A 12,533-nucleotide genomic window follows, 5' to 3' on the forward strand; every position below is an offset into this window, starting at 1 on the left:
CAAGGGAAGAGCCCTTGGGCTGGGGGCGCTGGGGAGGGGGAGGGTGAACGGCCCTGGGCTGGGCGGGGTCAGCGATGCCCGGGATGTGACCGTGGGCAGCCCCCACGCAGGACACGCGGCCACCTGCAGAGCTACGGCATTTTGGCTGTCCAAAAAACTCATTTCCCCCTTTTGTAAAGCACTGAAATGTTTGTTTTTAGAGAAAAAAAAAAAAAAAAAAAAAAAAAAAAAGGAAGGGTGTGGGGAGCCCTAGGCGGTGATGTTGGATTTCCAGGGGCGCGGCGGGGCCCGCGTTTGGGGAGCAGAGGGACCCCCCCCCGGCTCGATCGGGGCGCTGCAGGGGGCCGCGCACCGAGACCGGACACCCCGGGGGGGGCGGTGCGAGGACCCCGGCGAGGGGGGAACGTTTCTGCAGCGAGGAGCCGAGCTCCCGCCGAGCCCGCCCGCCCCGGCTCTTCCGGCGCGGCCCGGGGGAGGAGCCGCTCCCGGGGAAGGTGACCGGAGCGCGGGGCCATGGTGTCGCTGAGACCGGCTGCGCTCGTGACACGGATGAGGGCCGCGCTGGAGGGTGTCCGCCGGTGCTCGGCCCCCGCGCAGCCGGTGATCGCCGCCAAGCAGCCGTTCCTGGTGGAGCTGAAGGCGGGGAAGAAACACGCGTGGTGCGCCTGCGGGCACAGCAAGAACCAGGTGGGGCCGGGGGGCTCCGCCCCCCCAGCCGGGATGCGCGGGGGCTGCGCACGGGGCAGGACCCGCCCCACGGGGATCCCTCCGGCCAGGGGAAGGGTTTCGGGGGGAGGAGGTGCCGCTGTCCCCCCCCCCCGCTCCCGCGGGACCCCCATTCCCGAGGGATGCGCGGGGCCGTGGGCGCGGCGGGCGGAGCGCGGGCGGGGGGGATGGAGGGTCGCGGTCATACCCAGATCTGGGGGTGCCAGGCCCCCCCCAGCACCCCCAGATCCCCACCCTCACCTCCCCCCCCTTCTCTTTGCAGCCGTTCTGCGACGGCAGCCACCGGAGAGCGGCCCCGGGGATCGCCCCGCTGCGCTTCACCCCCGAGGAGAACGGGACGGCCCTGCTCTGTGGGTGCAAGCGCACCCGCACCCCCCCCTACTGCGACGGCACCCACAAGGACGAGGCGGTGCAGGGCGCCCGGCTCCCCACGCAGCCCTGACGCGGCCGCACCCCGCGGGGACGGAGCCCACGGAGCCCACGGGAGCTCGGGATCGCCGGGATGTTCAGCCCTCCCGGGTGCGGGAAGGAGACGCTCGGCTCCCACCCTTAATTAACCTTAATTACTGCCAGCAGCCGCAGAAAACCAGCCCCACCCCACGCTGGGGGCAGCAGTTCTGCCTTCTGCCCCGCTGGGGCCCTGGCGAGGATGACGACGGCTGAGCCGTGGCTGGGGAAAAGGAAAAAAAAATAAAAAATCCACAGGACAGCGGGACTTTCCGGAGCGGTCCCGTGTTGCCGGAGCTGCGGGTGCTGCCGGGTGCAGAACGGAGGGGCGCGGGCAGCTGCGTCCGAACGGGCGGAGGGAGGGAGGGGCGGTCTGCGGCATTTATTCCATCTACAAAGCTGTAGTGTACAAACGGTTGACCCATACCGATGTATGAATGCCAGAATATCTTACAGGACATTAAAACGCCGTACAGGATGCAGACACACAGAGCAATTTGCTTCGTACCACATCGGGAAAAACAGAAAACAAACCGAGCACCCCCCGCCCCACCCACCCCCAGCCCGAGGCACTTCCGCCGCCTCCCGCAGTCCGTCCTGGCCTATTTACAGGGAGAAAGGGTGGCGAAGGCGAGAGACGGAGCCCCCCGCGCGCTTCGAGCCCCTCGTCCGGCTTCAGCCCGGGAACGGGGAAGAGAAAAATCAAAGGGGCCCCACGGGGACCCGGCCCAGCCCCATCCCCAGCGCCCGGCCGCGGCGGAGCCCGGGGCTGTGCTGTGGCAGAGGTGCCGCTGTCGAGTCCGTGACGGGGATGCCGTACTTAAAAAAAAAAATCTAAAATAATTAAAAAATACAACAACAACATCCCGTGTTTCCTGACCTTTGGAGTTGGGCTGTTCATACGCTTCCCGTGCCGCTTTCCTTTGGTTCTCACCGTGCCGTCGCGGGCGGCCTCAGCGGCTCCCTGGCCATGGGGTGCTCCTTGGCCGTGGGGTGCCGTCCGGGTGCTGCAGGCACTTGCTTGGTTTTTTTGTCATTTGTCCCCCTCCCCAGCAAGGGATGGAGCAAACCCCCGGGGTCTGCGCTCCCCGGGGCTCCTGTGCTTTTTTTGTCAATGTAGAAAGTTGGTCCCTTCCCGGGAGCGTGCGGGCAGCCGGCAACGCCGGTGCCGCTCCGCTCCCACCCGAAACACGGCAGCACCTTCCCACGCTCGCCCCTCACCGAAGCCTCCTGGCTAAAGGCACTGTAGTCTTATTTTTTTGTTTTATTTTTTTTTAAAAACCCAATGTGGGGGCAGGAGGAGAGGGTGGGAAGGACGGGGCGGGGGGGGACAAAAATAAATGCTCTGAAATGCGACGTGGAAGCCGTGGAGGTGAGCGGGGAGCCGGCAGCATGGGGGTCCCGCACCCCCGGACCGGGCGCCGCACCCACCACGCGCTCGGCCAGAGCAGGGGCACTTGAAGCCCCTGGGCGCCATGCAGACACACCCAGCGCTGCCAAAGCCGCCCCCAATGGTTTAGATGCCCCCCAGCCAAAATTTCCCAGTGGTGCCCGGAGCCATAGGCAGCCAGCGCTGCCCCAGGGAGGCGGCAGCTCCCCAGAAAGGAAACCCCAATGTTCAGCGGGGTCCGCGCTCCGACCCTGCCATGGCAGGCCCTTCGCCACCACGATGCAAGCGTTATTTTTTTTTTAAGCTGGAGAAGAAAAAAAAACCCAAAACAGCTACTTACGCTGCATAAAGGCAGGCGTCTGTGCGAGGCTTTGCTGATCAGAGCCTGAAACGCCGTCCAGAGACCACACGGGGAAAGCAAAAAAAAAAAAAAACCACACACCAAAAAAAACCCAGACCAGAACCACGCACAGCAAGGCGAAGCTGGAGAGCAGTGCCAGCGAGGGAGGCTCGATGCCAACACGTGGACCGCTGGTCCCAGCGGCCACAGACACCACGTTATCAAACCTGGTGCCAAGAAATCCCCAAAGAAACACAAAAAAAGCAAAAAAACCCAGGGCACGGTGGGGCGGGGGGGGGGGCAGTTTTTGGCTTCTGTGCTTGGCCCTTACCTGTGCTTGGCCCTTACCTGTGCAGCCGGGCGGCCCCGCTCGCGGCCCCGTCTGGCTCTGCGCAGGCGCAAGGGGAGAGGATGGGGAGGAGAGGGAAAAGCGTTAGAGAAACGAGCAGGGAAGGCGGCAGCGCCCGCGTGGCTCCCAGCTCCGGCATGCAGCTGACATAAGTTAAAATTAAAAAAAAAAAAAAAAAAAATTTAAAAATATTCAACCACATTTATGTCTCTTATTTGCATTTTAAATTAATCTGGTCAATCAATAGAAAATAAGTATGTATAATTTCTTCTCCCTATGTACACAGATATTTATAGATGTATATATATAATATATAGATATAAAACCAGCCAGGAGTCCCTGCTGCGGCAGCGCTTAGGTCAAGGCGGAGGCCGCGCTGCCGTTGACAGTCGTTTTGCGGCACCGGCCGGCGGCCGGCGGCAGCGGGTGGCAGTTCGAGGTGCCGTTGAGTGCGGTGCCGGCGCCCGCGGGGCCGCTGCCGGCGGTGGAACTGGGCGAGCCGTGGGACGGGGTGGCGGGGCTGGGCAGGGAGGAGGAGGTGGCGGGCAGCGTGGCGGGGCTGTGGGCTTTGTCGCTGACCGACTCGCACTCGGAGGCGCCGCTGGTGTTGGTGCACTCGGAGGTGGCCGGCTGGGCGAGCTTGAGCCGCTTGCAGGCGGGCTGGACGCGGTATTTCAGCGGCAGGGGCCCGTTCTGCAAGCAGGAGAGGGGCAGACGCATGGCACCCGGCACCCCGCGGCACCCCGCGGCACCCCCCGTGCTGCGACGGCCCCGGCGCACCACGGCACCGGCCGCCCAGGGCGATGGCACGGCCGGGTGCCAGCCGGCAGCCCTCCCACCTGCCCTGGAGAAAGCGGCAGGGAAGCACACGCAGCCCCTCGGCCGCCTAAAAATCACACCCCGAGCACACACCTTGGTAAGGAGGGGCATCTGGGGTTTAATTTGTTGAAGTGCTCCAATTTTTAAGTTCTTCAATTAGGTTTTTTCAATTCTTAAATTTGCCATTTTTGAGTTTTTCAGTTTTTAAGCTTTTTAATGCCCTTATCCTTCCCCCAGGGACGGCTTCGTGAGCGTTTCCCCCAGGGAAGCCCGGCGCTGGTGCCACGGCGGGGAAGGAGCCTGGGCTTACCCGTCTCCAGGGGTAGATGTAGGCGATGTCCATCAGGGTGTAATACTCCTTCAGCGGCTCGTCCTCATAGAGCACTTCCACCTGGCGCGGGGGACAGCGTCAGCCCCCGGCCTGGGGGCAGAGGCACCGCCAGCCCCCCCAGAGCCGCTCACGGGGCACGGGGGCTTGGCCGTGCCCAGGCACTGCTCCCAGAGCCGGGGCTGCCAGCGCTCCCGGCACCGCCCTTGCCAGAAGCGGGAGCAGATCCAGAGTTGACACGCCACGCGCCATAAGGGCCGGACCGTGCCCCAGCGCCCACCCACTGCCGCGAAGCCTGGGCTGCCGTCACGTTTGGGAGCCGGCAAAGCACAGCGTATTTACAGCAGGGGACGCAACGCAGGACGGCCAAAATGGCATCGGCCCCTCTGAGCCCACCGGAGCACGCCGAAAGCCGGGCAGCGAGTGCGCCCCGGGCACACGCTCACCTTGTACTTGCTGGGAACGTCCATCTTGTTGCGGAGGAACTTGGCCAGGTGCATGACGGTCATGGCGGCGGGGCAGCGCAGGAACCGCACCCCATTCTTCTGGGGATGCAGCGGGAGGGGGCCGGGGGGAGAGGCGTTGCTGAGAGTCCGCCGTGCGGTTAACGGGCAGTTCCCACCTCCTTCAGAGGCGGTCTGGGGGTGCCCTCCCGTCTGCCCCCCTCCCTCAAAAGCCCAGGAGGCCGCTGGACACGCAGCTCCCCATGCCGCAGTCCCACCATGCTCACCTTCTCCTTCTCCAGGTCCCCGTTCTCGACGGTCCCTTTCTTCTCCTCTCTGGGGGGGAGGGAAGCAAACACAGGGCAAAGTTTGTGGAGGAATAAGAAGGCGGAGAGAAAAAAATACCCCACCAGAAGGGCTGTCCATGGAGGGAAAGCATCCAGGGACCTTCAGCCACGCTCCGGCTCAGCCACCCCAACCACGTACATCCCCAAGTTGCTGCATTTCCAATCCAGCGCACTGCAACCACCACCCAGGCTGCCGCCTTCCCTGCCTCCCGCTGAACCACTGCTCGGGATGGCGGTGACATCCCCGGAGGCCACCACGGGCACCAGGACGCAGCACCCCTTGGGCTCTGCTGCCTGGGAAGGAGCCTTCCCTCCCCGCCCAGGGCGTGGGAACGCGGGGACTCCGCTGCCACAGCAAGCACCCACAGCGGAGGCAGGACGAGGGAGCGGGGCGGGCGGGTTTTGGGGGCTCCTCTGTCCACCCGAGCACCCCGGGAGAGGCTGAGCCCCGAGCAGGGGCTGCGAGCCACTACCACCCGGCATCTCCACTCCACCTCCCGAGTGGGTGAGAGCTTGTTCACAGCGCCCAGCCCCAGGCAGAGGGTTAGGAGCAGCCAAAACCGATACCTGGACCCTTCATAAAACTCTATGGACAGGCTGACAATCTCATCGTCCGTCAGGTTCCCCTTGTCCTGCTCGGAGACTTCCCCGCGGTCTTCGTTGGACCCGTTGGGAACTGGGGGAGCAGAGGGAGGGAGAGGCTGAGCCGTGGCGGGGGGCACGGCCGGGGCCAGGGGGCGTCCCCGGGGCTGGCGCTCACCCTCTGCCACGGGGTATGCTGCGTAGAAGTCGCGCCGCCTCTTCATCTCATCTGCGGGAGAAGGGAGGAGGAAGGTGAGAGGGGAAAAAAAAATCACACAAGGGGGAGAGAGGTGCAAAGAGAGGGGAGCAAGAGGAAGCCCCGGATCACTGGGCGCCTGCTCCCCGCCGCAGCTCAAGCACGGGCGGCCTGCCAGACAAACCCGCAGGAGAGCAGTGGCTTCAGCAAGAGCAACCCCGTCGTACCAGTAAAACCCTCGGAGCGGCTGCAAATGCCCTTACGGCGGCTCGACTCTCCTCAGTCTCTCCGCACTTGCAGACCCCCACACTTTTTTCCCCGAGGACGGGCAGGCACTTGGAGAGCAGATCCGTGGCTCCCCCCAGCCGCAGCCCCCGCGCTGCCGCGGCGCGGGACGGGCACTATCCGACGGCCCCATCCCTGTCCGTGCACACCGGGCATTTTCCTGTTGTCCCCGTCACACGGGCAGGGGCGCGCGTGGGCGGCGCGAAATCCAGGGGCCCGGTTTCAGTGGTGGGTGGGAGTGAGTTACAAAGCACCCCAAACCCACACCACTACAGCTGCCCCCGGCCGTACCTTTGAAAAGCCCCGGGACCAGTTTGTACACTATGTCCTGGAGGGTCTTGTCCGACCTGGGCGGAAAAAAGAAATAGGAGAAGAGAGAAATGAGCTGGGTGGGAGCGGCCGGCCGCCCCGGGCTGCCGAAAGCGGCCCTGCCCCACACGAGCCCCGCACAGCCCGAACGCCGCCTCTCCCCGTTGCGCCCCACGCGGAGCCCCGACTGCCCGTCCCACGGCGATGGCACAGCCCGTCCGCCCGCACTCCCCGCAAAGGGTTAACTCTGGAAAAAGAAAAAACCGTTTCAAACATCCCTGTAATTGCTAGGGCTGGCGACAGCAGGATTCGGGGCCAGGATGCGTTTCAGCAGTCAAACCGATTACCAAAACACACCGAGAACTTAAAACAGCAACATCCAAGATCAGCAAGTGTTTCTGCAAGTTTGAATTTGCATCGCCTTTTATTTTTGGACCCGGCTGCAGCTCAGGGCTCGGGCTTTGATTTCCCTTTCTTGTAGGGACGGCAGGACAGCGTCCGCTGTCAGACAGGAAAGCCAAGCAGATTCCCTAAAATGGGAACGTCTCAAGGTAGGAGCTTCGAAAGCACTGGAGGAGCCGGGGAAGCTCCAGCCCCGTCCCCAGCGCAGAGCCGGGACCGGGGCGGTGCTGGAAGGCCTGGGGCCCGGCAGGCAGGGCATCTGGCACGATGGAAAAGCAGCAGCTCAGCCAAAAAAAAAAAAACCTCAAAAACAAAGCGAGAGCAGTGGGACTGGTGAAAAGTAAATTATATCTGCAATTATTTCCATTTTCATAATAAGGCCTTTATTTTAAAGAAAAACAAATGACTGTACCCTCCATTATTTTTAGCCCAGCCGTGTCTTTCATCCCTAATTCCTCGGTGACGTCGCTCTGGTTACGAGGCCCCACTGTAATTTTATTTATAATACATACCCAGAGAATCTGCGTTATAATTTACTGCAAGCTAATGAAAAAGCCATCTCAGCCGCTTGATTGGCAGCTTAATTACCAGCCGGTCGCTGCTTTTGTGTGAGTCAAGCCCATTCAGCCCAGCGCGGTGGCGCTGGCCGGGGGCCGGGGTGCCACGGGGGGCGCGGTGGGCAGAGCCCTCGGCACCGCGCGGCATCGTGCCCAGGACGCGGGCGTTTGGGTGCTGCGGCGGCACCAGTTTGGGGAGCAAAGGGGAAAGCAGGCCCCTCATGGGCGCGGGGAGTTTTCTACGGACCAGGCCGCCGTCGCCTGTGGCAGTGCCTCTGCCCCACATCTGCCCCACGTTTCCCCCCGCCGCGACCACACGGGACGCGGAGGCGCTGGGGCCGCCGGCGCAGCACTGCCCGTGTGCGCGGTGCCCGATTGCGGCACGGGCAGCCGCGTATCCGTCTCTGAGCGCCGGCAGGGATGTTTCAGCGAGGGAGCCGTGGGAGCCAGAGTGTAAATATTTCATAGTGAACCAGAGGGGAAAAAAAAAAAAAAGCGGGAAAAGTGTTACTACAGAAACAGATTTACATGGAAAGGCTAAAAAAAAAAAGGAGGGAAAAAAAAAAGCCGAGTGATGTATTGCAGCCTTTCGTGGTTTCTATGCCAACCACCTGCAGAGCCAATTTCACAACCGAGGACGTGTCTGGCTTTCCCCCGCCAGACGTGGGGCCGGGGCAGAGCCAGCGCGAAGCCACCGCCACCACGGCCGGGCACCCGTCCACTGCGCCGCTGCCATCCCCCGAAGGACGCGGCACCGTCCCATGGGGGACAGAGCAGGGAGCTAGGAAGCACAGGCGGGGTCCCAGGTTGAGCGGCACCCGTGGGACGGTGGGGACGGGCGGATGGGTGCCTGTGGTCTGGGACATGCAGAGGTGGGCACGGGGCAGCCCCTGCTCCAGGCGGCATCTGCCCCAGCCTCCTCCTGCTGCCACAGAGGAGACGTCCCTGGGTCCTGTCCCCTCCACGGTGGCGTTTCCCACCATCCCTGCTCTCCTTCCCACCCCAAATCCCCACGGCTGCGGGGAGCGGGGTCGGGAGCCAAGGTTTCACGCTGCAGGAGATGCAACCAGCTCAGCTGCACCGCCATGCGCTGGGGCTCCCTGCCCAGGGGGCTGCACCCCACAGCGGGCACAGCCGCACCGAGACGGGGCCGGGGCTGGGTGCCAGGCAGGGGCACGGCGCGCGGGGCACCCCCGGAGCTCACCTGATGCTGAGGAGGGGCCTGGTTTTGTGCACCTGGACATCGCACATGGGGCAGTACTTGTTCGTCTCCAGGTAGCGAACGATGCAGGTTTTGCAGACTGCGGGGAGAGAACCCGGCGTGAGCAGGCGGACGAGGGGCAGAGCCCGGCCAAGCACCCCGCACCTCCACGCCGGCTCGGGGCCGGGACCCCTTCTCGCCTGTCCCAGCCTGGCCCCATCCGCAACCCCGCGGCTCCACGTGACGCAGGACGGGTTTGGGCAGCGCGGGAGGATCTCGGTGCGGCGCGGTCACCCCTCACGGGGTTTGGGGTGCCCCTGGGCGCAGCGCGGCCCCGGCCGGGGCTCCGGGACACTCACAGGAGTGCAGACACTCCACGATGGTGGTAGCGTCTATGAAGTAGCCGCCGCACAAAGCGCACATCAGGTGGGGGTTCAGCTCGGTGATCTTTATCCTGGTGGTCCTGTGCATTTTGGAGCAGCGCCGCGGCAGATCCTCCCTGCAGGGAAACAGCGGGACCACCCTTAACGGCCGCCTCGTGCCAGGACAGGACCTGCAGGACCCACCTCGCCCTGTAAACCAGCGAACCCCGGGCAGGGTGGGGGTGCCTGGTGCTCCCCCCACCTGCCACTCTTGGCCCCGGGAGCTTGGCCCCGACCCTGGGCGCCGCTCGGCTCCCTCTGCCTCCTGTTTGCACCTTCCCGGGGGTCCCCAGGGGGTCCCCACCACACTGAGACACCCCATCACCCCCGGCAGCCAGCCCCTTGCCTGCAGCGCCTGGGCCGTGCACACACGCATGCACACGCATGCACACGCATGCACACGCACACACGGTGTATTTGGTTTTGTTGGACGGAAAAGCCATTTTCAGGCACCGTCATCCCGGTTTCTATGGAAACTCCCGGGTCCGGCGCTGGCCACCTGCCCGCAGCACCTGCGCGTGGGCGGGCGTGCGCGGGGGCACGGGCAGCGTATCCCCCCCGGCGTGGGGCGCGGACACGGGGGAAATCGCTGCCTGCCCGCTCCGGCACTTCCACGTTTACAATGGGAGACGGCGGAGGCGAGGCCCGAAATCGCTGCAGTTTTATTGTTTCCATGGCAACCTCGATACTTGGAGAGGAGCCAGAATATTATTACAACCATGCGAGGCGCGCCGAGAGGGGAGAAGAAACCCTGGGTCTGGGCAAACGAGCGCGGGAGCGCCGGCTGCGCCGGGGGGTGCCGACAGCAGCACCCGCACACACCCACAGGGAGACACGGACACGTGTGCGTGCGTACACACGCGCCATACGTACACGCACGTATCCCCCCACGCACACACGCACCTACCCCCGCACCCCTGCGGTACGGGCGCTCGCGCGGGGCCAGGCGTGGAGCGGTGTCGCCGGACACGGGGCCAGGCCCTCGGCGGACGCCCCACAGCCGGCCGAGGGGCGAGACAACGGCCGAAGGCGCGAGGGCTGCGGCGCGGGCACCGCGACCGGGCGAGGAACGGGGCGAACCCCACACCCGGGGAGCAAAGGGGGGTGCACGTGTGCGTGCACGCGTGTGCCACACGCCAGGCGGGTGTGCGCAGGCCTGCGTGTGCCAGGCTGTGTTTTCGGGGGCACGTGCACAGGGGTGCGTGCTCGTGTGTTCGTACACCGCGGGGTCCGCACCAGCCCCCTGCCCCGTGCTCCCTGCCGCGCTTCTCCGGGGTCCAGCCTGGGTTCCTCGTCCCGTTCAGCCGCCGCGGAGACCCCGGAGAGGGGTGTGCGGGGATGGGGACGCCACGGGGACACGGATGGGGACACCACGGGGACGGGGATGGGGACACGACACGGGTGGGGACCTCGAGGACACCCCTGCGCCGTGGCCCAGCCGAGCCCCAGGGTCTCCTTGCAGAGAGGGGGTCGGAGGGGGACCGGGGAGTTCGGGAAGCCCCAGCCGCCCCCGTGTTCAGCCCCACGGGTGCCCTGCACCCCGCTGCCCCCGGGTAGGCGCCCTCAGCCCTCCGCAGCCCACGGGTGATGGGGGGCCACTGCCAGCCCCCCCCGGCCAGCGCAGTGCCCTGGGAGGCCGCTCCCGCACCGGGGAACCGGGCTGCCCACGCCGGTCCGCAGGACCCACGGCTGGGTTTTGGGTGGATTTTTGCTGCTTTTGGTGCCGGCAGCCGGCAATGGCGGCCCGGGTCTCCGAGAGAGGGGGGGAGCCTGAGCCACCGGCGCAAACCGGTTTTAATAAAACCGGGTGATAACAACGGCGATTTCCTGCCGCGGGGGCCAACAAAGCCCCGGACCCCCCCCTCCCCTCCCCGGGCACCGGTACCGGCTGCAGCACCGGCCCCGCCGGAGCCCCCGGGGCCGCCCCGTCCTGGCCGCTGCCCCGGCCCCGCAGCCGGTTCTCCCGCACCCCCGGCCCGACTTTCGGGGTCTTTTGTCTCCCTGGGCGGTGGCCCAGCACGGTAACCCCCACCCTCTCTCCCCAAAATCTCCCCCCCCGGACCAGATACGGGTGGGGAAGGACGTTTCAAAGTCACCGGTAACTTGGACCCGACCGGCTGCCCCCTCCCCGTGGGACCCAGCGGCGGCGGCGAGCCCGGGCAATAAACCGGGACGGCTCCCCCCGGCACTGCCCGCTCGCTCGCACGGTGGTCACGGCCCCCTCCCCTGCCCCCACGCACGGCGAACATGACAAAAAAGCACCGGAACGCCCACCCGTGCACCACGACAGCGCCCGCCGCCCCGCGGGGACTCCCCGCCCCTCCCGTGGGGTGCGAGACGCGGGCACCGGCCGCTGCCGAGGAGCAAAAACAGCGGGGAAAAGGGGGAGGAGGCACCGCGGGGAAGACACGGACACGCGTGTCCACACACCCGTGTACGCACAAGGACAGACACCCCCACACACACCCCTTGTCCCCGCGGCGGGACGTGTCCGCGCAGCAGTCCGCGGTGCGTGACACCCGCCTGGCACGGGCGCGCGGACACGCCATGGGCACGGACACGCGTGACCTCACGCTGTGCCCCAGGGGTCCCCGGCTGCAGCCGGGTGGGCGGGCCCGCCCCGGCGCTGCCGGCAGCTCCTGCTTCAATTTGGGGTTTGGGGTTTTTTTTTGGGGGGGGGTGTGACACGATTTGGGGCCGGGGCCGGGGCTGTCAGGGCTCCGTAGCCGGTGCCCGCCGTGGGAGGGGGTCACGGCCCCCACGGGCAGGAGCGGGGCCGCGGCACAAAGCGGGGGGAGGCGGCGGCCATCGGCCATCTTGAGCGCGGAGAGAAAAGGGCGCGGGGGGGGGGGCAGCGGCGGGGCCCGGCGGGGCGGCGGGGGGGGGCCCGGGGCCGCGTCCCTACCTGGTGGCGGCGGCGGCGGCGGCCCCGCGCCCGCCCCTCCGCTCCCCGGGTCGGCGCGGCTCGGCTCGACTCGGCGCGGCGGCGGCGCGGCGGCCCGGGCCCTTTTTTCTATGGCTCGGTTTTTTTTTTTTTTTTCCTTTTTTTTTTTTTTCCCTCCTTCCTCCTCCTTTTTTTTTTTTTTAATTTTTTTTTTCCTCCTTTTTTTTATTTTTTCCCTCCTCCAGCCGCCGCCAGGCCCCGCCCCGCCTCACGTGACCTCATTCCTTTGGGGTGTTGCGGAGGAGGGGAGTGAGGGGCCGAGACTGGGGGGCTTCCTCCACCCTCCGCGGCCCCACGCCGCGACAGTGCCCCGGTGCTTGCGGAGGGCCCCGCTGCTGCCGCCCCCCACCCTCCGCGACCCCCCGCGTTGTGCCCAGGGAGGAAAGCAGAGCGCCCTAAAAGCCGCTGGAATGGGCCCAAGGGAAAAAAAAAGAAAAAAAAAAAAA

General features: G+C 65.5%; 2 protein-coding genes across 4 annotated transcripts; one reads left to right on the top strand and one right to left on the bottom strand.

The window, feature by feature from the left end:
* Positions 1-461: 461 nt before the first annotated feature.
* On the top strand, positions 462-1,657 carry CISD3 (CDGSH iron sulfur domain 3). The gene is made up of 2 exons (XM_086766829.1): positions 462-687; positions 989-1,657. Exons 1-2 carry the CDS (start codon positions 514-516, stop codon positions 1,166-1,168), a joined length of 354 nt encoding a protein of 117 aa, XP_086622955.1. The 5' UTR covers positions 462-513; the 3' UTR covers positions 1,169-1,657.
* Positions 1,537-12,255, bottom strand: PCGF2 (polycomb group ring finger 2). 3 transcript variants are annotated; one of them, XM_086766828.1, is made up of 11 exons: positions 12,049-12,255; positions 9,081-9,220; positions 8,725-8,821; positions 6,544-6,599; positions 5,950-6,000; positions 5,757-5,865; positions 5,130-5,178; positions 4,846-4,944; positions 4,382-4,462; positions 3,252-3,395; positions 1,537-1,992 (listed from the first exon to the last, which is right to left on the bottom strand). In XM_086766828.1, the coding sequence occupies exons 2-11, from the start codon at positions 9,190-9,192 to the stop codon at positions 1,876-1,878; spliced, it is 915 nt and encodes a 304-aa protein (XP_086622954.1). In that variant the 5' UTR covers positions 9,193-9,220; positions 12,049-12,255; the 3' UTR covers positions 1,537-1,875. The 3 variants fall into 3 exon arrangements, with proteins under 3 accessions (XP_086622954.1, XP_086622953.1, XP_086622952.1); XM_086766827.1 differs by lacking the exons at positions 1,537-1,992; positions 3,252-3,395 and adding an exon at positions 3,444-3,945 and having other exon boundaries at positions 4,846-4,941; XM_086766826.1 differs by lacking the exons at positions 1,537-1,992; positions 3,252-3,395 and adding an exon at positions 3,444-3,945.
* Positions 12,256-12,533: the final 278 nt, after the last annotated feature.

This window comes from Chlamydotis macqueenii, chromosome 25 (assembly GCF_036417535.1).
Source record: "Chlamydotis macqueenii isolate bChlMac1 chromosome 25, bChlMac1.mat, whole genome shotgun sequence".
Classification (NCBI taxonomy): Eukaryota; Metazoa; Chordata; class Aves; order Otidiformes; family Otididae; genus Chlamydotis; species Chlamydotis macqueenii.

Coding starts and splice junctions, on each gene's coding strand:
- CISD3 (XM_086766829.1), top strand. CDS start 514: ATGGTGTCGCTGAGACCGGCTGCGCTCGTGACACGGATGAGGGCCGCG. Junction 688..988: donor GCGGGCACAGCAAGAACCAG/GTGGGGCCGGGG, acceptor TTCTCTTTGCAG/CCGTTCTGCGACGGCAGCCA.
- PCGF2 (XM_086766826.1), bottom strand. CDS start 9,192: ATGCACAGGACCACCAGGATAAAGATCACCGAGCTGAACCCCCACCTG. Junction 8,822..9,080: donor CGTGGAGTGTCTGCACTCCT/GTGAGTGTCCCG, acceptor CTCTCCCCGCAG/TCTGCAAAACCTGCATCGTT. Junction 6,001..6,543: donor GGTCCCGGGGCTTTTCAAAG/GTACGGCCGGGG, acceptor CTTCTCCCGCAG/ATGAGATGAAGAGGCGGCGC.